The sequence below is a fragment of the Lontra canadensis genome, unplaced genomic scaffold, assembly GCF_010015895.1.
Source record: "Lontra canadensis isolate GAN:19392208 unplaced genomic scaffold, GSC_riverotter_1.0 scaffold48, whole genome shotgun sequence".
Lineage (NCBI taxonomy): Eukaryota > Metazoa > Chordata > Mammalia > Carnivora > Mustelidae > Lontra > Lontra canadensis.
The window spans coordinates 8,582,901-8,603,395 of record NW_022631042.1 but is presented as its reverse complement, the minus strand read 5'-3'; the positions used below and the strand labels follow the sequence as shown (position 1 = coordinate 8,603,395).

The 20,495-nt window shown below is 40.5% G+C and overlaps 1 protein-coding gene across 3 annotated transcripts in view; it reads right to left on the bottom strand.

Moving 5' to 3' along the window:
• The window catches only part of GSAP (gamma-secretase activating protein), an 81,498-nt gene extending 62,032 nt beyond the window's left edge, over nucleotides 1–19,466 (bottom strand). For 2 of the 3 annotated variants that reach the window (XM_032873284.1, XM_032873285.1), the window contains exons 1-5: nucleotides 19,250–19,466; nucleotides 8,007–8,083; nucleotides 6,826–6,882; nucleotides 4,611–4,680; nucleotides 4,246–4,299 (exon numbers count right to left, since the gene is read on the bottom strand). In XM_032873284.1, the coding sequence (XP_032729175.1) occupies nucleotides 4,246–4,299; nucleotides 4,611–4,680; nucleotides 6,826–6,882; nucleotides 8,007–8,083; nucleotides 19,250–19,373 (382 nt within the window). In that variant the 5' untranslated portion in view covers nucleotides 19,374–19,466. Of the gene's footprint in view, nucleotides 1–4,245; nucleotides 4,300–4,610; nucleotides 4,681–6,825; nucleotides 6,883–8,006; nucleotides 8,084–19,249 lie in introns of those variants that run through there. The other variant, XM_032873283.1, reaches the window with a different exon arrangement.
• Nucleotides 19,467–20,495: the final 1,029 nt, after the last annotated feature.

Genomic DNA, 20,495 nt, shown 5'->3' with positions numbered 1-20,495 from the left:
GTGCTTGTTTTCTCTCCCTCTAATAAATAAATAAAATCTTTTTTTAAAAAAAGATTTTAGTGTCAAAGATGCTTGAGAAGAAAAACAGAAATGCTTTGTGAAATGTGAGAATGAGGAAAAAAAGCAATTTTCCTTATTATGTTATTTTACATTGTGTAAATAATTAAATTAATAATTCCAGTTACTATATTAAGTGGTACAAGCTGACATTTGGCTATTTAATGTCTTCCCCCAAAAGTTTATATATCCCAACTTGGAAAAAAAAAAATTTTACAGGACAGGCAAGGGAACCTCCTTGGAGGAGGAGTAAAAGAATTTAGACTTTTTGCTAGTGAACTTGATAACCAGCCATCAGCTAAATTCACTTGACTTTAAAATGGGAGGATTTTCAAGAACAGAAGCCATCTTCCTACACTGATTTTTCCCTTTTGGGGGGGCAGCCCAGACACCTAACTAATAAGCATAATGATAAGAGTAATCATGCAAACAGGAATTTCTCTCAGTAACATACCATGTGCTTTCATGGTGTTATATGACGTACTCTGGATTAGGACTCTAGAGACATCTGTTCCAGTTTACACTCTGCTGCTAACCTAACAGACACTTTTCAGAAAGGACAAAGTATTCCTAGGCTTCCAAGCCCTGTTATTAAAAAAGACAAAAACTAGAGAATCAGATCACTTCTACAACCACTGTCAGTCATGAAAGTCCATGATTCCAAGAAGTGCTTAAAGTCTTAGGAAGTTCGAGAATCCAGATGTCAGCGGAGCCTGGGAGGGCATCAGCATAGGGGATGGCAGATCCAGATAGGCTGTGGATATCACAAAAACTAGAGACAGCAGGAGCAAAAGTGACAATTTGGAAGGATCTTGAGGGCACGTCACTAAGTGAAATCAGAGAAGGACAAATACCGTATCATTTGTCTAATGTGTGGGCTCCTAGAAAGAGGAAAGAAATCCCCAAGCTCATAGATACAGAAAACAAACTGGCAGTTACAAGAGGTGAGGGTGGAGAATGGAAGAAACAAGTGCACTGCTTTGTTTTTTTAGTTTAAATAAATTGAACAAAAATTAAAAAAAATAAAAGCCTAAGGATGGGCATGGCATGGGAGGGTAGAGGGTGGCAAAAGAATCTGGTCTGATTCAAGTGAAGACGCATGATGCCAAGGTTGGAAGAGTCTAGCAGGGTCTGGAACGGAAGCAGCTCTGGTTCCTGGAGCTCCTGAACCAAACCACAGCTCCATGGAACATCCGCTGCTCTTGACTATAATGGCGCAGGGGCCTCGGGAGTCTCGGGGGAGTGGGACCCAGCACATGTGGCCACCCCCATAGCTGCCTAGCGGGCTGGCACTGTGCCTGAGGCAAATGCGACTCCATGGGGGGGTGAAGGGGACAGCTAGGTCCTGTTCTTCTTCCTTTATCTTTTTTTCTTTTAAGTAAGCTCTATGCCCAACATGGGGTTTGAACTCACAACCCTGAGATCAGAAGCTGCATATTCTATTGACTGAGCCAGCCAGGCGTCTCCTCTTTTACTTCTTCCTAAACTAAACATTAATCTGCCACAGCCAAGAAGAGAAGCACTATGGATAAAAACTGTGTTGCCAAGTTTGTGGACCAAAGGACCCTATCTTGTTCATGTGGAAGATGTTACAGTTTGTCTCAGCTGCAACGGAAAAATCTCATTATAAGCAACAGAGCGTTAAACATTACCTCCGGGCAAACTATGCTTTATAATCAAATGGCTTTTCGGGTCATTCATGGGCAGATAAAATAAGGCTTTCCAAAATACTTGTTCAAACGATAAAATGCCATAATAAAGTCTACAGTGCTTTCTGGTCACATCATTTCTGAACTCTTAACTGAGCAAAGGCCTTATAGGGTCTCTATGATCTGCCTATACTTCAGCCGTTTTCCTCTGGCCTCAGTTCCTACCACTCTGCCCTTTTTTCGTTCAGCCTCATTGACCTCCTCGCTATCCTTACCAGCAAGTCCACCAAGTACACTCTGGCCCCAGGACCTTTGTGCTGGTGTTGTCCGTGTCAGAAATGTGCCTTCCCCACAGCCGCGCGCTTGCTCCCTCCCTTCATTCAGATCTGTTTAAACACTCTCCTAACAGCGCTTCCTAGGATCATCCCTCAAATAAACTAACTGCATTCAGATGCTTGCCTCAGACTGTACTTAGAGGGAAAACCCAAACTAAGACAAGAGGGCTATGGTGTGAGGGAGCGGGGAGCGTGAAACAGGAAGGAGAACCCTCCAGCAAGCGGGACCTTATCAAATTCGTGACCACCTTGGGACTTGAGCAGCATGGAGGACACCTCAGAATTATCTACTTCCAGGATGGAAAGGGGAGTATTTATCCTTCCGCTCGCCTTGCCCCCTCATTGGTCATGGCTTGTCCTATTGGGAATCCTTCCCAGCCACACTTCCAGGCAGCACGAGCACAGATAGTGAATATTTTCCCACGGGCTCTGGGCAAAAAGCAAGAAGCAGGCGGAGCAGCCGAGTTAAGGTGCTGTCTGTCAAATTCAGTCTGGGCAGCGCAGGTTCTCACTGCAGCAGCTGGCCTGAAAGGTGAACTGACAAGATAGAAAGCATCAGGAAGCCAATAAAATACACCTAAAGACATTCCTTCTAGTATGTTGAAAGACGTGATCAGATAATCTCACTGGAGGGGCATCAAACGTTAAAGACTGAGTTAGTAGACCTGAACGGAATTTTTTTTTTTTTTAAGTTTTAATGATTTGAGAGAGAAAGAGAGACCTGAAGAGAGGGTAGAGGGAGAGGGAGAGCACCTCAAACAGACTTCCCGCTGAGCATGGAGCATGACATGGGCCTCATGATCCCAAGGTCATAACCCGAGCCAAAACCAAGAGTCAGACGCTTAAATGACTGAGCCACCCAGGCGCCCCATGAATAGGATTTAATTTAATAAAACTTACAGTGAAGTTCATCTGAAAGTATATTTTATTTTTTTTAAAAGATGTTATTTATTTGCAAGAGAAAGAGAGCATGAGTGAGGGGAGGGGCATTGGGAGAGGGAAAAGCAGACTCCCCACTGAGCAGCAAGCCTGATGTAGGGTTCAATCCCAGAACCCTGGGACCTTGACGTGAGCCTAAGGCAGATGCTTAGCTGACTGAGCCACGCAGGCGCCCCTGAAAGTATCTTTTATAACATACATAATCGTCACTGTTCTGCACGACAATCAGGCATAGCTGGTAAACATCATGTAAAGAATATAGGTTCCGGGGCGCCTGGGTGGCTCAGTGGCTTAAAGCCTCTGCCTTCGGCTCAGGTCATGATCCCAAGGTCCTGGGATCGAGCCCTGCATCAGGCTCTCTGCTCAGCGGGGAGCCTGCTTCCTCCTCTCTCTCTGCCTGCTTCTCTGCCTACTTGTGATCTCTCTGTCAAATAAATAAATAAAATCTTTAAAAAAAAAAAAAAAGAATATAGGTTCCACTGGGTTTGCCAGCAAAATAAAGATTTCCTGAGTCTAAAAGAAATAAGGGCCAAAAAGGCCTGAGCAGAATTTCTTAAAAATATTTAAGCCAACATTTAAAAATTAAAGTTTTACACAAAAGTTCATACTTCCCTTGGTAAATTGAAAAGCTGGTCCCCTGGGGTTAGAGCTCTCCTCTGAAGATGGGACCAAGCTCCATGGCGTACCCCCACCGACCCCTTAGTCCCCAGAGCTCACCGTGAGGGCACCTGCTACACCTCTCTCGTATGCAGAGTGCCTCACCCACTGCAGGCACTCACTTGTTGAGCTCTGGACAGATGGATGACACAAAATGTTAAAAAGGAGGGAATATCACATAGATAATAAACTACAGAGTGGGTCCTGGCAAATGAGAATTTTTATTTAGAATTGATGGTCTATTCACAGTGTATTAGGTATGGGTTAACAGCTCATCAGATTTAAAAAAAAAAATGATATTCTTGAAGGAATAGGAACCCTTTCCCAGCCCTTTTTATACCACCTGATCACAGGGTTCTAGTATTTTCTCAGTGTTTATTTGTCTGCAGGTGCTAACTGCCTTTTTAATACCCCTACTATTCACTGTCACATTATATTCTGTATTCTCTTGTTTACTTGAGAAAAAAATTGCAGAACATTTTCATGCTTGACATGACCTTTGCCTTTTTATTCTGAGATAAAGCTATTTGTAAAGTTGCTTGTAATTTGACTTAGTAGTGAATAAAACTTCATCTTTCAACAGGCACTAAAAAAAAAGAATGTCATACCTGGTTGAAGCTCGTTCTTTCTTCCTTCTTTAGTAAAATGAACTAAACTTGCCGCTAGTGGAAAAAGAAAAACAAAATCATCCATTAGCAAATGATCCACTCAGTGACTGGTTAAGATCTACCATTTTATACCTGAAGCAAGTGAGGGCTCAAAGGATCTGTCAGTGGATGAATGATTAAGGTAACGCAGAAAGCATTCTTTTTCTTGTAAGTAGACTCCACAGATTTTTTAGTTCAAAATTAACCTCCCAAGAGCATCTTTTCCCAGAAAATCATTGTTGTAGAATAGTCAAATATTGCAAAAGTCCAAACTCAACAAATGTAGTTTAGTTCTTGACATGTAGCAATAAAAGAGTTGAACTTACCAAGCAAAGTTCTCTCACTATTGACAGAGCAACTGACAACGTGCAAGTCTTTCTCAAATGTATAGAGATGCTGTGAAAACAAAATGATTTTTTTAATTTGGGAGTTTTGTATTAACAATTTTAGAATTCAAATTCCCAGTTATCATGGTGGTATCATGGTGGCCAGACATTTTAGTAAGGAACCATCAATTAACCAGTTTATCCATACTGAGAAGTTCCAGATTATTTTTTAAGAGAAAAGTTTGCAACTGTAGGCCACAGGAGGCCCTGAAACTTAACCATAAGGCAACTTGGCTTAGAGGTTAAAAGCCTAGACCTTGGAGCCAGGCTGGACGTAGGATCAATTTCTGTGCTGGCTGTGTGACTAAGGACAAGTTGTTGTTGTTGTTCTTTTTTTCTTTTTTAAGATTTTATTTATTTTTTGAGAAAGAGAGACCACAAGCAAGTGGAGGGGCAGAGGGAGAGGGAGAAGCAGACTCCCCACTGAGCAGGGAGTCTAACACAGGGCTCCATCTCAGGACCCTGGGATCGCAACCTCAGCCAAAGGTAGAAGCTTAACCGACTGGGCCACCCAGGCACCCCTGGACAAGTTATTCAATCTTTCTAATCTTCCATCAGTAAAATAAAAATCACAATATCTATTTCATGAAATCTTTAGAAGGATCAACTGAGATAATCCATACAAAGCACTTATACAATGCCTGTCACCCGTAATAAGCCCTCAGAAGTCAGCTATTATAATTATTGAGAAAGTAAAGTTTTAATCAAGTTACCTAACTATGATAACATTTAACTATGTCTAAGAGACTATCACAAGTGCATCTACTGTAAGACTCTGATATTCAGAACCTTGGCAAAGTAATCTTCTATTTTTACTTACTCTTTTAAAAATTTTCTTGCTGTTTGAAATGTTGCAAGATTCCATTTCCTTATTAAATATTAAAGAAAATGAAAATAGTCATGCAGGAGGATATAATATGCAAATTGAGGAAATGAAGACAATTGCAGTTATATTAGGCAAACTCCCTTACAATACCCTCAGAGGGTAAGAAAAGATCAAGAGTCTGAGACCTCAGTAGACACCAGGCTACGAGAAACAACATGCAGCAGGAGTATTAGGAAGGTAATTAATACTTGCAGATTTACAAAAGCACTGAGAACACACTAGAATCCTATGGCTAGAAGCTGATGAAAAATGTTGTCACGAAATGCTTAATTAGAAAAAGTGAACTTTGAATGAATAAGGAGGCTCTCAATTCATGTGAGACACATTTTGGTTTCCCTTGACTCTTGCTCTAAGAGATTCTAATCTGCAAGTAAGAAGAATCACGAATGTATACACTTAACTTTTAGTGTTTTACTCTTTTAATTATAAAATGACAAACATAGTCTCAGTGTTTAAAACATGCAAATACCACCAAATAAAAACATCAAAGCTCTTTGCTATGCTCCTCCATATGAACTCCCTTCCAAAAGGAAACATGCTTGTAATTGACTCTGTAGTCTTCCAGATCTTTTTAATATATATTTATGTTTTCTCACAAGTTTTTAAAAACATAAATGAAATGTATTATTCTGGCAATTTGTTTTGTTTTGTTTTCACATAACAGTATGTTTTGGAGAACCTTCTGTGCCAGTATATGTTCAAAGACTTCTTACTCCCTTACTGTAAGTTGTTTGTACATAAGCACAAAATGAATCCTTCACATTTGCACCAAGAATTAGATAAGACCTGTCTCATCAACCAATGTTCTATGTGTGTGGTGTGGGGAAAAATTAAGGAAAGGAAGCTGGGTTCTATACCTGGATCTTTGAGAAGAAAGAGAAGTGAAATTTAAGGAGAAACAGAACTCAGAGCCAGAGGTCATTATGAGACCCTAAACTTCTGGGAGCATGCAAATCTCAGGAAGTTACTGGACTTCCTACATTCTTACAGAATACTGGATAACTGATTTGAGCCAATTTTGCTTAAATCTCCAAGGACTACGAAACTTCTGATTACGTTTTGGTCCAGAAGTCCTTGCACTTCATTTACTTATTTATTTTTAAAGATAATGGCACCAAGAGATGGTAAAAGAGAGAAAGAAGGCAAAGAAATAAAAACTAAATTTTTGAAAATGAAATGAGAATCTGTAAAAGGAAAAGGAGGCAGAAAGAAGAAAAAACTCTAAAAGCAATAACTAATGAATAATCTATGATTTACAGTGATTTTTACCTCATTTTGTCTGGTTCGGCAGTCATATAATCCAAAGAAGACATTTCCCTTATCATCCTTTAAAAAATTAACCAGATATTTATTATATATTATTGTTAAGGAAGTTAGGATGTTACTCTTAAACCTGCAATAATTCAATCAATATTAGCAATAAGCACTCTAAAGGTAGCATGTCAGAAAGGGACTAAACATTTTTCAGCTAGTAATATGAGCCCAAAGAGTGAAATGGATTCAGAGCATACAGCTCTGTGAATCTGGGGAACACTGTCTAGGAGGTAGTAGAGTATGGCAAAGGAGCGAATGTTTTTGTACTTCCATTTATTTCTTCAAGGCAATATATAAGATAGAGATTGGGAGTGGCTAAAACAAGTCCACGATATTCTTGTAAATAAAACTTTTTGAATCATACCATTCTTTAAATGCAGCACACTTGTAGAAGACAGTTTAAACTAATTTTTTAAAAAGATTTTATTTACGTAAGTAATCTCTACACCCAACATGGGGCTCAAACTCACAACCCCAAGATCAAGAGTCTCACACTCCACTGACTGGGCCAGCCAGATGCCCCAACTTAAAATGACCTTTGAGCAAATAAATTAGTTAATAAATAAATACAGTAGTACATCTGTGCAAAGCAAGCTGGCTACTGAAATTATTCTTTCATGTTTCCCTACCACAGTAAAGTTACCAGTAAAGTTACATTTTTATTCATTAGAACACTTAATATTGAAAACACTTTAAGCAATGATGCCTCAAAAGTCTGAGCATTCTTATGTCTAAACAGATGATGTTGAGTAATCCTATTTAATATTTTCTCAAAGATAAAATCTTACATATTAATTAGGTTTAAATGTCTTTCACTTGACATTTTTTCTCCTGCAAAATGGAACTGTCCATTTACTCAAAAAAATCTGAGCACCGAGTCTGAGTGTCAGACATTGTGCACAATTTTTATTAAAAAAAAAACATTCCGTTAAGACTGAATTCCAATCACCTTATTTAATTTCACAAAATAAAAAAGTCGCATTAAAGATCAAATGCCAACAATCTTATTCATTACCCCTCAGTAAGATATAGCATAAAATTCTATTTTAAAAAAGACCATAAATAGTTAAAATAGCAAATTCTACATTACATATATCTTACCACAACTAAAAAAAAAAAAGAGAATATAGACATACCTTGTAGGTATAAATAATATTTCCATTTCTTTCAACATTTAGTATACGTAAGCTCTCATAATTATTTTCCAAAACACCTAAAATGATAAGAGAATAACAGCAAGTTAATATTTAACAGGGAATTTTTTTTTTTTTAAGAGAGTGAGCACACACATGAGCAGGGAAGAGGGGCAGAGGGTGAAGGAAAGAGAGAATCTCAAGCAGGCGCCACAACCAGCACGGAGCCCAACCCAGGGCTCAACCTCATGAACCTGAGGTCATGACCTGAGCCAAAATCAAAGTCAGATGCTTAATTGACTGAGCCACTCAGAGCCCCCAACAGGGACTGTTTAAAAAAAACGTATCTAACAAGTAAAAGCCAAGTAAAAAAGAACACATACTGATGATCCCATTATACAGAGTTCTAAAATAGGCAAACTAATCTATTGTGTAAGAGGTCAGAATAGTTGTGACCTTTAGGGAAGAGGAGAGGACTAGTGATTGGGAGGTATGTGTAGGGAGGCCTTCCAAGGAGCTGCTAATGCTGCATGTGTTGTATACTGATATATTTATTTGGCAATAACTAAATGAGATTTACACTCTCATCCTACATACTTTGCTGTGTATATCTTACACTTTAATAAAGTATCTATTAGTTTTTGCCTTATGTATTTTGAAGCTATATTGTTAGAGGCATAAGAATTGAGAACTGTTATTGCTTCCTGGTGGATTAACCTATCAGGAACTCAGGAGAACTGCCTGGTGTCCCAGCAGTCGATTAAAGCAACAAGGTGAAAAAGCAAGTAACAGTCAAGCCTGTTATCACTCGGCTGTGATAGTATAAGCAAGAGTCCATATCAGAGAAAGCACCAACTTCCCAGTTCACTTTTCACTTCTCCCCATGGAACGACATGCTAGTCGGGGGTAGGTAGATCAGGCAGAGAGGTGGGGAATCTCTCATTGCTGAACAAACACCCTTAACAAAAGACTCCTACAGTGTTGTGGTCTCTGTGGCTCAGGGCAGGGAGAGGGAGAAGAGCTAAGAGTGGAAAAGTACTGAGTGAAAGTGGAGAAAAAGATATCTTCAAGGTTCCCCTCCTTTTCCTATGGAGGTAGTATCAACAGAGGTACCTAAGGAGGGTCTCTACTGATGGCTCCTGATATGAGGCCTCTGAAGGAAGGTTCCTGGGCTGAGGATACAGCTCTGGATATGAAGACATCCAGCCAGGGGGGCCTGAGTCTTAACTATAACTCCCTTCAGGAACTGCAGCGCACTGGCTAGGCACCAAGTCTGGTTTGGGGAGGACAGCTTCCCCCCCAGGAGGCCTGCCACGTAAAGCTTTTGCAGTTGCTTAGGGTTGCACATAAAAAAATCATGCATGCTTTTTAACCAGGAGCTGGATGAGTTAACCTTTTTATTTACTATAAAAGGTCCTTTATCTTTAATATTTTTGATTTTACATTTACTTTGTCTGCTATCAGTATAGCAACATCAGCTTTCATTTGGTTAGCATTTACATAATTTTTTTCTATCCTTTTATTATTACTCTTCCTGTGTCCTTATACTTAAGATATGTAGTCTTACAAGCAATATCCTTTAGAGTAGGTAGGTAGTCCACTTACATTTAATCTCCAATATTTGGGGTTTGGATCAATCACATTTGTATACAATGTATACACAAAATACATTGTATACAATGTATACACAAAAAATAAATCACAATTTATTTTTTATGTGACTCAATTGTTTTAGTCTTTCCTTGCCTTCTTCTGGATGAATAAAAAATCTACTATTTCATTCTCCTACTTATTATCAGTTATATATTCTTTTCTAGTCTTTCATTAGCCACCCCAAAGATTACAATACAATTCCTTGACTTGCTACGTTTTCATATTATGCGATGCCAAGAAATGTGAAGGAACTGAAACTCTCAAAAACTGTTAACAGGAATGTAAATTGGAAAACTCGTAGCTACTGAAGCTGAACATATATGCAGTGGAAATATACACATATTTCAGCAAATGACACATGTAATTTCTGTAGCACTATGATTCATAGTAGCCCAATCTGGAAATCCAAAATATTCATCAAGTAAAAAGAATGAATAAATTGTGGGATATCAAACAATGGACTATTGTATAACAATCATAATAAATAACTCGCTGTAACATACAATATAAATAATAGTCCAAAAAGCCCAGTTAGTTCCCCCCTCCTAAGAAAGGTATAAACTATATGATTTAATTTATGCACAAGTTTCAAAACCAGGCAAAATGAATCTATAATGCTAGATGAATGATTGCTGGAAAGGAACATGAAGGGGAACTTTGCGGTTCTATTAATGTTCTCTTTCCCGCTCTGAGTGATAGTTACATGGGTGTGTTTCACTTCGTGAAAATCAACCAAGCTGTGCATTTATGATTTGTGTACTTTTCTGTATGAAAGCCATACTTTAACTCAAAGAGAGAAAGATTCTTTACACAAAACATTTAACTTGAAAGTTAATTGACCATCATGTTTCAGCTAAAATTTTAGTATATTCCTCTCAATTCTATAATTCAAGGATTTAAACATTAGTAGATACAGCTTTGGTAATTATCATCAATTAGACAGAAATAGGTTTCCCCAGTTTCCTCAAAATCGAATTGCTTAAACTTGAGTCATTTTCCCTACACACGAATAGTGTTTTAGATGTTAAAATATTATGTTAGGGGGGCCCAGGTGGCTCAGTCATGTGTCTGCCTTTGGCTCAGTTGATGATCCCAGGGTCCTGGGATCGAGCCCCTCAATGGGCTCCCTGCACAGCGAGAAGCCTACTTCTCCCTTTCCCATGTCCCCTACTTGTGTTCCCTCTCTTGCTGTCTCTCTTTTCATTAAATAATAAAATCTTTTTAAAAAATAAAAAAATATTATATTGATTATGACAAGTTTCAATATTCAGACAAAACATATGCAAAGTATTCTACAACTCAGGGCAAATTTCAGTTTGTATTCCTGAATAAAAAAGAACAGAACAGCGGATGCCTGGGTGGCTCAGTCAGCTGAGCAAATGACTCTTGATTTCAGCTCAGGTCATGATCTCAGGGTGGTAAGATCGAGCCCTGCATTAGGCTCCATGTTGCATGGAACCTGCTTAAGATGTTCTCTTCTTCTGTTCCCTCTTCTGTTGCCCCTCCCTCCCAAAAAAAGAAAAAGAAAAAAAGAAAAAAAAAAAAAACAGGATAAAAAACAAGGATAACTGGTGGCCTAGACCCTTGCACTGGAGTTGGGGGTGGGAAACATTTGAAAAGACAAAGAGCAGATTTTACAGAAAGTTAAAGAATCATCCTGACATCCTCACCACCCCTCCCAGGAAGAAGCTGCCTGGGTCTTCCAGGGGTGGGGCAAAGGGAGTGGGGAAGTGCTGTTTTTGGTGGTTTGTTTGTTTGTTTTTTTAAATACAAAATACACTTTTTTTTTTTAAGATTTTATTTATTTGACAGAGAGAGATCACAAGTAGGCAGAGAGGCAGGCAGAGAGAGAGGAGGAAGCAGGCTCCCCGCTGAGCAGAGAGCCTGATGCGGGGCTCGATCCCAGGACCCTGAGATCATGACCTGAGCTGAAAGCAGAGGCTTAACCCACTGAGCCACCCAGGCACCCCAAAATACACTTTTTAAATACACTTTAACATACTTTAGTACACATATACACTTTTCAATGTTTATTGAGCTGTCAGACACACTTTCCACTAATGAAAAAATAAGGATAATCACCTAGTCTCTTTGAACAGTATGATTCAATAGCTTATTGCTAAATAGCACTTAACAATTTACAGATTTCTTTCTATCTCACCCATACCGTGTCAGGAATTATAGGCCCACTGTACTAAGAGAACAATTGAGTTCCAGTAAGGTTCAGATACTTGTTCAATATCACATCAAGAAAGTGGCACAGACTAATCTCAAGCCTAGAAAAAAACATGAGCAGAATGAACTAAGTTTTCTGTATCATGCTTACAATGGGACAAGGGATAATTACTGAAAAACCCTCTAAGGTAGATTTTGTAGACATCCAAAGAGAATTTCAGGGAGTTACTTTTCATCATGCACATGACTCAAAACTTCTGGAATGCAACGTGTCAATATTTTGAGGGTTATTTTTTCTTTCAAGATTATAAGGATGCTGGGAGAGACCTCTCAAAAGTACACTTAAAAGGTTTCAGCTAAGATAAGAAACTCCTTTACAAGAAATCTTGCTAAGAAAATTCAACTTACTTGCAAAAGCACATCTATTTTCAAAACACTAAACAATTAAGAGAAAAAAAATCCCGAAGTACAGTTTACAACAAATGATATATGCTTGTTCCACTAAACCAGTGGTTCTCAACTCTGGCTTTGTGTTAGAATGATTTGGGGAGCTTTTAAAAGTACACAGATGTCCAAGACCTACCTGAAGTATCCTGATTTTACTAGGCTGGGTAGGGAGCCCAGTCTCTGTGTGAGTGATTTTTTTTTTAATTCTCCATGTAATTGTAATGTGTAGCCAGGGTTGAGAACCACTGAACTACGTATTGGTACAATCTGTTAAACAATATCCATTAGACAGCATAACTAGGGCCAGGTTATAATGTAACCATGACAGACAAAGTTGAAATAAATAATAAAAATAATACCAACGTGGATAGGTAGTAATAACTGTAGTCTTAAAATAATCCTGTAATGAAATACTTGGTTCTCATCTCAAGAACATTTGAATTAGACAAATTTGGCAATGTTGGAAATCCAGAGACCAGTGTCTCACCACATGCTATTAACCCATCAGCCCTTCCTGCCCGGATTAGTTGCTCGTGGTTTACACACACCCTTTTGAAAGGAGTATTCAATAACCTCTTTGCTTATTCATTCTGACTCTTCTCCTAGTAGTTCATTGCTGGAAAGTCCAGAGGAGGAAGTTTAGCAATTCAAATGAGGAAATGTGGTTTAATTTTACAGTTCCGTGTCCTCAGAGCTCATGAGGAAAAAATGTAGATACTTGCATAAGTAAACCTATTAGAGAAAAGAAGAGTACCTCAATACTAAAGGTGCTGGCAAGTCATAGTTCATGTCAAATTAAAGCTGGTTGAAAAAAAAAAAAATAAAGCTGGTTGGTCAGATACTCTTGTCCATTTCAAGCTCTTTGCTAAACACAAGTGATTTCACTTTATAGGAAGATGTTAGCCACATGTGTAAATTTTGTTCCCAACATCTTTGAGACAAAAATCAGATAAAAGTGTTTGTCTTATGGTGACCATTCTAGGAAAGGGCGGGGGGAGGCATCTCAGAGCCTGATACAAAAATTTGAATTGATTCCTATTATATAGATCAGGAGGTGCTAAAATATGATTCTACTTATGACAAGTCTATTCTGCAAATAATTCACATAAATCCTTGGCTCAACATGACCAGATATTAAAATTCCTAAACTTATAAACATCATTATGTGATTTATACCCATATTCTGAATAAAATGAAAAAAAGCAAGGATGGGGTGATTAGTTAAGCAACAAAAAGGCATGAGAATTAGAAAGGAGATTAGGACGGTAAGGTAAAGTAAAGTAGAGAATATTAACTATAAAGACAATCTGTCAAAACCCGAACTCTGGCCCCCAAAACCTGTCTGCGGGGTGGTGGGGTGGGGTATACAGGAGGCAATAAGAAAATATTACTTTTAAATCAGTCACCTGGTAAAATATATCACTTCTCTGGTAAAGACGAATGATTACAGTATCTGAAAAATGAATCAATCTGGTGTATAACAGGTCCAAGAGTAATCAGAGCAGACAAGAAAATACAGGCAGGAAAACCTACATTCTTTCTGGTCTTAAACACATATGACATTTAAACCTTAGAAAATTTGCATACTGCAGACTTTTTCTTAGTTTCTTGAAAGTGATACATGGCAGTAGAGAATTAAGCACTGGCTAAAAAATTAGTACATAAAATCCATTGTATTGCTATATAGCAGTAACAGCTAGAACATGTAATTTTTTAAGTATACCATTTATAGAAGCAACATAATATCACAACAATCTAAAGATAAGTCTAGCAAAAAGTGTTCAGGACTTTCACGAAGAAAATTCTAAGACTTAGAGTCATAAAGAGAAAAAAAAAAAGAGTCATAAAGCGGATCTAGCTAAAAGTAAATTATACTTGGTTCACAGTTGTAAGATTTAATATTGTAAAGATGTCAATTCTCCCAAAGCTGATGTATAGATTCACTGCAACTCAAAATTCCAACAGACTTTTTGGTGAAATCTGATAGGCAGAATCCAAGTACATATTTGAGGATGAAAGAGCATTGGATAGATGAGATAGTCCTGGGGACTGCTAAGGTGAGGAGGCTTACTCCATCAGTTTTAAGACTTATCATAAAGACAGTTATTAAAATGTCTTCATTTTAAGTTGACAAAAGGAACAAAATTAAGAACCCAGGAAAGGGGACCCACACATATGTGGAAACTTGATATGTGACGGAAGTGGCTTTGCTGTCAATGAGAAGAAGTAGGGCTATTTGGTTACTGATACGAGAACTATTAATGTAGAAAACCGATAGAATTTACAAAAGGAATTTTAACACTTGTACGCTTATACATAACAATGAAGCAAAACCACTTACCCACCACCACGCTTAAAAACAGAACACTATGAAGACTCTTGAAGGCTCTTGTGGCCCCGTCTGATTCCTACCTCATATCACATACAGAAACAAATACCAGATGGATTACAAAACAAAATGGAAAACCAAAACTTTTAGAAGTTAATTTAAAAATGTCTTCATGACTTCTAAATAGGAGAGGATTTCTTTAAAATATCCAAAAAGCACAAACCAGAAAGGAAAAGACTCATAAATTAGACTACATTAAAATTAAACACCCTCCTTTATCAAAGGCACCCCCACTACAAACTGGGGGAAAAAAAGGTGAGAGGAAATATTTGCAACACATATGATGAACAAAGGATTAGAATCCAGAACAAAGAAACCTTAAAAGTCAATATGAAAAAAAAAAAAAAAACCACAATAGAAAAATGGACAGGATGAACAGACATCTCATAAAAGGGGAAACTTAAAAGGTCGATAAATATAGAAAGATGCTAAACCTCAGACCACAGTGAAATAACATTTAGACTCTCCAGTTCAACAAAAAAATTAAAGATCTGGAAATATCAAGAGCTTGTGAGGATACAGAGTACAAAAACTTTTCTATACCACGAACAGGATTGTCAGTAAGTACGAATGCCTTGGAAAACAATTTGGTAGTGCTCAGGAAAAGTGAACACGTGCACAGCCTGTGACTCAGCAACTCTAGTCAGATAACCATCCTGGAGAAACTTGCGCATGTGTGCCCCAGGAGACAGATATAAGAAAGTGAGCAAAACCAGGACACCTGGGTGGCTCAGTTGGTTAGGCCGCTGCCTTCGGCTCAGGTCATGATCCCAGGACCCTGGGATCGAGTCCTGCATCAGGCTCCCTGCTCAGTGGGGAGCCTGCTTCTCTCTCTGCCTCTGCCTGCCACTCTGCCTGCTTGTGCGTGCTCTCTCTCTCTCTCTGACAAATAAATAAAATCTTAAAAAAAAAAAAAAAGAAAAGAAAGTGAAAAAACCCACCGACTGTAATAGCAACCCCCAGAAACTCCCCAAATGTCTCTACCAGAAAAAGATAAGCAAAGTTAGGAAGCACCCTGAGACTGGTGAGTATCCAGGATATTTACCAGGGAAGGTTCAGTGAAGTGGGATTAACACTTGGAGGAGGAAGGGGAAGGAGGAAGGACCACGAAGGGGGAGAAGCTGAGCTACAGCAATGTCAGGTAACTTTGGAATCCCCCAGGGGAGAGGCTCTCACACTGAAATGGATTGTCAAAATTGTCCCGTGTTGAGTCAAAATGGCCAGGCCTTGATACCCCACCTCAGTCCCTAATTAAATGTGAGCCATGCGCAAAATGTCCTGACTCTGGATGAGAAAGTCCTCTGTAGGTGGCAATCCCTGAAGGGGCCGACATCTGAAGCTTATCTCCCTCACAGCACTTGGGACAAGCTCTTCCTTGAAAGGAAGATCTAGGGGTGCCTGGGTGGCTCAGTAGATAGGTGTCTGCCTTTGGCTCAGGTCACGATCCCAGTGTCCTGGGATAGAGCCCCATATCCGGCTCCCTGCTCCGCAGAAAGCCTGCTTCTCCCTCTCCCACTTTCCCTGCTTGTGTTCCTTCTCTCACTGTCTCAATCTCTCTCTCTCTCTCTCTCTGTCAAATAAATAAATAAAATCTTAAACAAAACAAAACAAAAAAAAAAAAGAAAGAAAGAAAGAAAAGAAAAGAAGATCTAAGCATGTCCACCACCATGTGTGATGTATCTCCACACTTTGGAATATGATACATCAGTGATGGTCAGTGACCTATAGCAGTCAATGTGGATATTGAAAAGAAAAAAAGCAAAAAAGAATGCATATAGTGTTCTTCCATTTAAAGTTCACAAACAAGCAAAATGAAATGATATTTTGCATAGGGGGCTATACATACAGGTTAAAACTACAAAGAAGATAAAAATGCAAATGACTGTTACCACTAGGAGAGGAGGGATAGAGAAGTAGGATAAGATCCAGAAACACAAAAGCCTTCAAAAGTCTTGATAATCGTTCTTTTTTTTTTTTAATAGATTTTTTTTGAGAGTGAGAGAGTATGTATGCACAAGTGGAGAGAGGGGCAGAGGGAAAGAACTCAATGAAACTCTGCACTGAGTATGAAGCCCAACGGGAGGCTTGGTATCAGGACCCTGAGATCATGACTTGAGCTGAAATCAAGAGTCAGACACTCAATCAACTGAGCCACCCAGGTGCCCCTGATATTGTTCTATTTTTTAAAGTGAGTGTGTGGTTTTGTTTTTTGTTATTTATAGGGTACGTGTGTTAAAATATTCTTTTTATATATATTTAGTATAATTGTTTTAGTCTTTAAAAGAAATACTTTTTCCACTTATTTCAAGAGAGATTATTTTCCAAAAGTTCAACCCAGAACCAGGAACATTATTTAGTAACCAAATCTGGTCTCCTTACTCTTTAACCCCTAGTTGACTAAAATACTATCCCACAGGCACTGAATATCCATGGCTAACTTAGCCTCACTTCCTGGTCATTTTGCCAGAAATGTCATACTTAGTATTACTTTGCACCAATAAGAAATCTCCAATTGTATTTGTTGATGTAAAAATATTACGGCTTCAAATCAAGATAGCATGTGTGCAGAGAAGAGACATTACAATGGTATAATTACTTATAATTTACATTTGAAAAGCTGAGACTTTGAAAGGAAAATAATTTGCCAAATGTGTGGAGTAATAGCCATGCTAGAAATAAAATAGAATCCCAGATTCCGCTGCAAGTGCTCCAAATTAGAGAAGAGGAATTAACTGGGTTTTTTGGGGCTATCTCCCACTGGTGATCATCGGGAGCTAACAATCCTCTTAGCATAACAGAGCTAATGATCTTGCCAAGGAGTTCTGCAAGGGCAAAATACTACCAGTATTAGAAAAAGCTGGTATTTCTAGTAGGTTTACCTTTTGAGGACCTAAGTTCACCTGTGGTTTAGTGGAATGTCAATATAAGTTTATGCCTCTTCACAAAAAGGCACAGGAAAGCTAAACGCTAGCTGGTTCACACACAGCTTTTTCAATCACAACACACATTGCCGAAACATAAGACTGTGGCATTTCATACTTCACTAGCTTCTCATTTGCAGACACCTGCCATTTAGCTCTACAGTGGGAAAACTCAGGGAAAGGACTACTCTGTGGTGGAAAGGAGGCGTGGAGCTGCCTATTGTATTTTAAAAACTTAAACCTTCAAGACCTCTTCAGGAGACTTGGAATTTTTTCCAAAAAAAAAGCAAAATTTTACTAATAATGACACCTCAGCAAAGTCAAGCCTTGAGCTACACAAACAGGACTCCTTACTTGGAACTAATAACCAACGCACCAAGACAAGGTACCCTACACATAATTCGGCTAAAGCCACAGGATAGTGTGAAGGTATAAGGTAGGGAGAGAAAACGCTCATCACAGTTAAGGGGGAAGAAACTGTAGATATGATGATAAGCCTTCTAAAAACACCCTCCAGCAGTCTACAGTGTTTAAGGAAAAACACACTGAAGTGGATAGCTCCTATGTACAAGGCGGGATCCAGGGTATGACAGCTTTGAAGCTAAATTTAAACCTTGAGGATGAATCATTATTTACAGCAAACTTCTTAAAAAGAAAAAAAAAATATGAGAAATCAGAGTTCCCCTTCTTTAAAGTTTTGATTGATCAGTGCTGGAAAGGCTCAAAAGTCACTTTTGCCTCCCTCACCAAAACCAAAACAAAGGATTTTTGAGACCGATGAAAAGCAAAGCCTCAACTGAGAAGGAAGTATTCTCATTGACCCTGAGGAAGCTGGACAGCAAACCTGACCATGGCTGTCTCACACCCCTCTTTGCTAGCTGGCTCATGTGGTGTGTTATGCTCTGGGTTAGTGGCGATGGGCATGGTGCCTCTTTGAAAAACAGCTCCAGTTCACTGCTCACAGCCTGAAAGCAGACCCCTGCCCTCTCTCACTCACATCTGAAATGGCATGTCCCCTAAATCATGGACAGTGTTCCCACAGAAGCATCTCACAAAAGTGAAGACAGACCGCGCAACTGTTAGGTATCTTTATGGTGGTTTTCTTCGTGGCCATCACTCATCTTTTCTCCTAACGCAACAACTTTCAGGAACCCCCAGTCTTGGTAGAGCCCCTACAGGGGTGGCGAATCCTCCCCAGCAGCTGAGATGTGAATGAAGCATAGAGAAAACCCTGTCCTACTCTTTGAAGCCTTGGGCCAGAGGAAGGAGGTCTTGGCAGCTGCTCCTCCACGCCCTGCCCTGACGAGATGATGCTGAGGTACCACCAGTGTCCCCGGCCTTTCTGTTAAAGGTGGCTGGCTGGGCAACAAGTGAGCCAGAAGCTGGAGGACTCGCTAGAAGAAGCAGCGCAGTACAGCCACGACCATGCCCCAGGCTGCCCCTGACCTTCACCCAGTGGCCGGGCTGAGGGAGGCAAAGCCCAGACTCCAAACAGAGAAGCTCACCCCTTCCGCACCAACCTTCACATGTTGGCAGGGGCGGTGGGCGACCCCCACTCCGGTCGATGCCCCCGACCTCCGCCCGGCCTGGGAGCCGCTGAGCTGAGAACGACTCAGACTCCACCCCTCGCCGGCTCCCACCTGCCCCCACCCCGACCGGACGCGCGCCTCCAGCATCTGGGCCGCCGCCTCGGACCCCGGCGGCCACTGATGCCGCCCGCTGCGACCGCAGCCGCGGGAGCACGTCCTTCCGCAGGTCGAAGTCGGAGACCAGACGGAGAGCCATCGCCCGGACGCGGCCACCGGGCGGCTCGGGCCCCGCGCCGCGGGCATTCCCGGCCCTCCGCGCGCCACCTCGCCCTGCTCCCCCGGCGCCCGCCCCTCCTTCCTCTCCCCCGCCTCCCCGCGCCGGCCGCTTTCGGTTCTGCTGCGGCCGGGCCGGGGGGAACCCGGAGCGCCGCCTCCTCCAGGCCTGCTGCCAGCTGGGCACGCCGGGCTGGGGAGGGGGGGAAGAAGGCTGCGGCGCAGAGCCCAGGACCCGAACCTTCCACGTGCGTCCTTCCGGCGGAGGGCAGTGGAAGGATTTGCTGTTAAGGGGCCGGTGGAGATGTCGCTAAAAGTAGTTTCTAAGCTACAATGGTTTCTAAGCTATGCTGCACGTTAGATGTGGGCGCTAGGCTTAAATCTTTGGGTGCTTCCTCTGTGCAGCAAAGTTGGAAACCACTTGACAAGACAGAGGTATTTTAGCTAGTTCATCTGAGAAGGTGCTAGTTCATCGCAGGGGCAGAAGCCTGCAGCATCTTGGGCTGTTGGACCCAGCTTCAGGGAGATGATATTTAATTAGCAGTATTTAGGTAGCAGCAGGGAGCAAGCCTGTGAAGACGGTTCTATTTTGAGAGATAGGGAGACATTGGAAAGGGTTAACAATCTTGGCACAAACAGGTCCTCTGCCTGTTCAAGAGGTTCCCTTTTTACGAAGGAAATTGTTTAGGATTTTAGGAACTGACTTTTACGAAGCTGAATTGTTTAGGATTCCTGCTGTGTCTAGTCTTTTAAAAGTGTTCTCATTCTTCCACATTGGGCACTTCTCATCCCCACCCCTACCGATAAATCCAGTGTTTTCTTAATTTCGCCGCTCAGCTTTCTTTCCATTCCCATGCACGTACCCTCAGTAAGTTTAATGATTGTTGTGCCAGGTTCAATCCATCGTGAACATCAACGCCAGATGTTCTCCCCCACAAGACAAAGCTATCCTCCTGCTCCTATGCAGAAGACTGGCTGACTGCCCTAGGATAAAGTGCCTACACTTTAACTGACCTTTACCCCCTTTGCACCTAGAACCTCAGCTCCAGACTGAGCTAACTTCCAGAAACCCTCTGATTCCACCCTCCTTTAAAAAAAGGGGGGG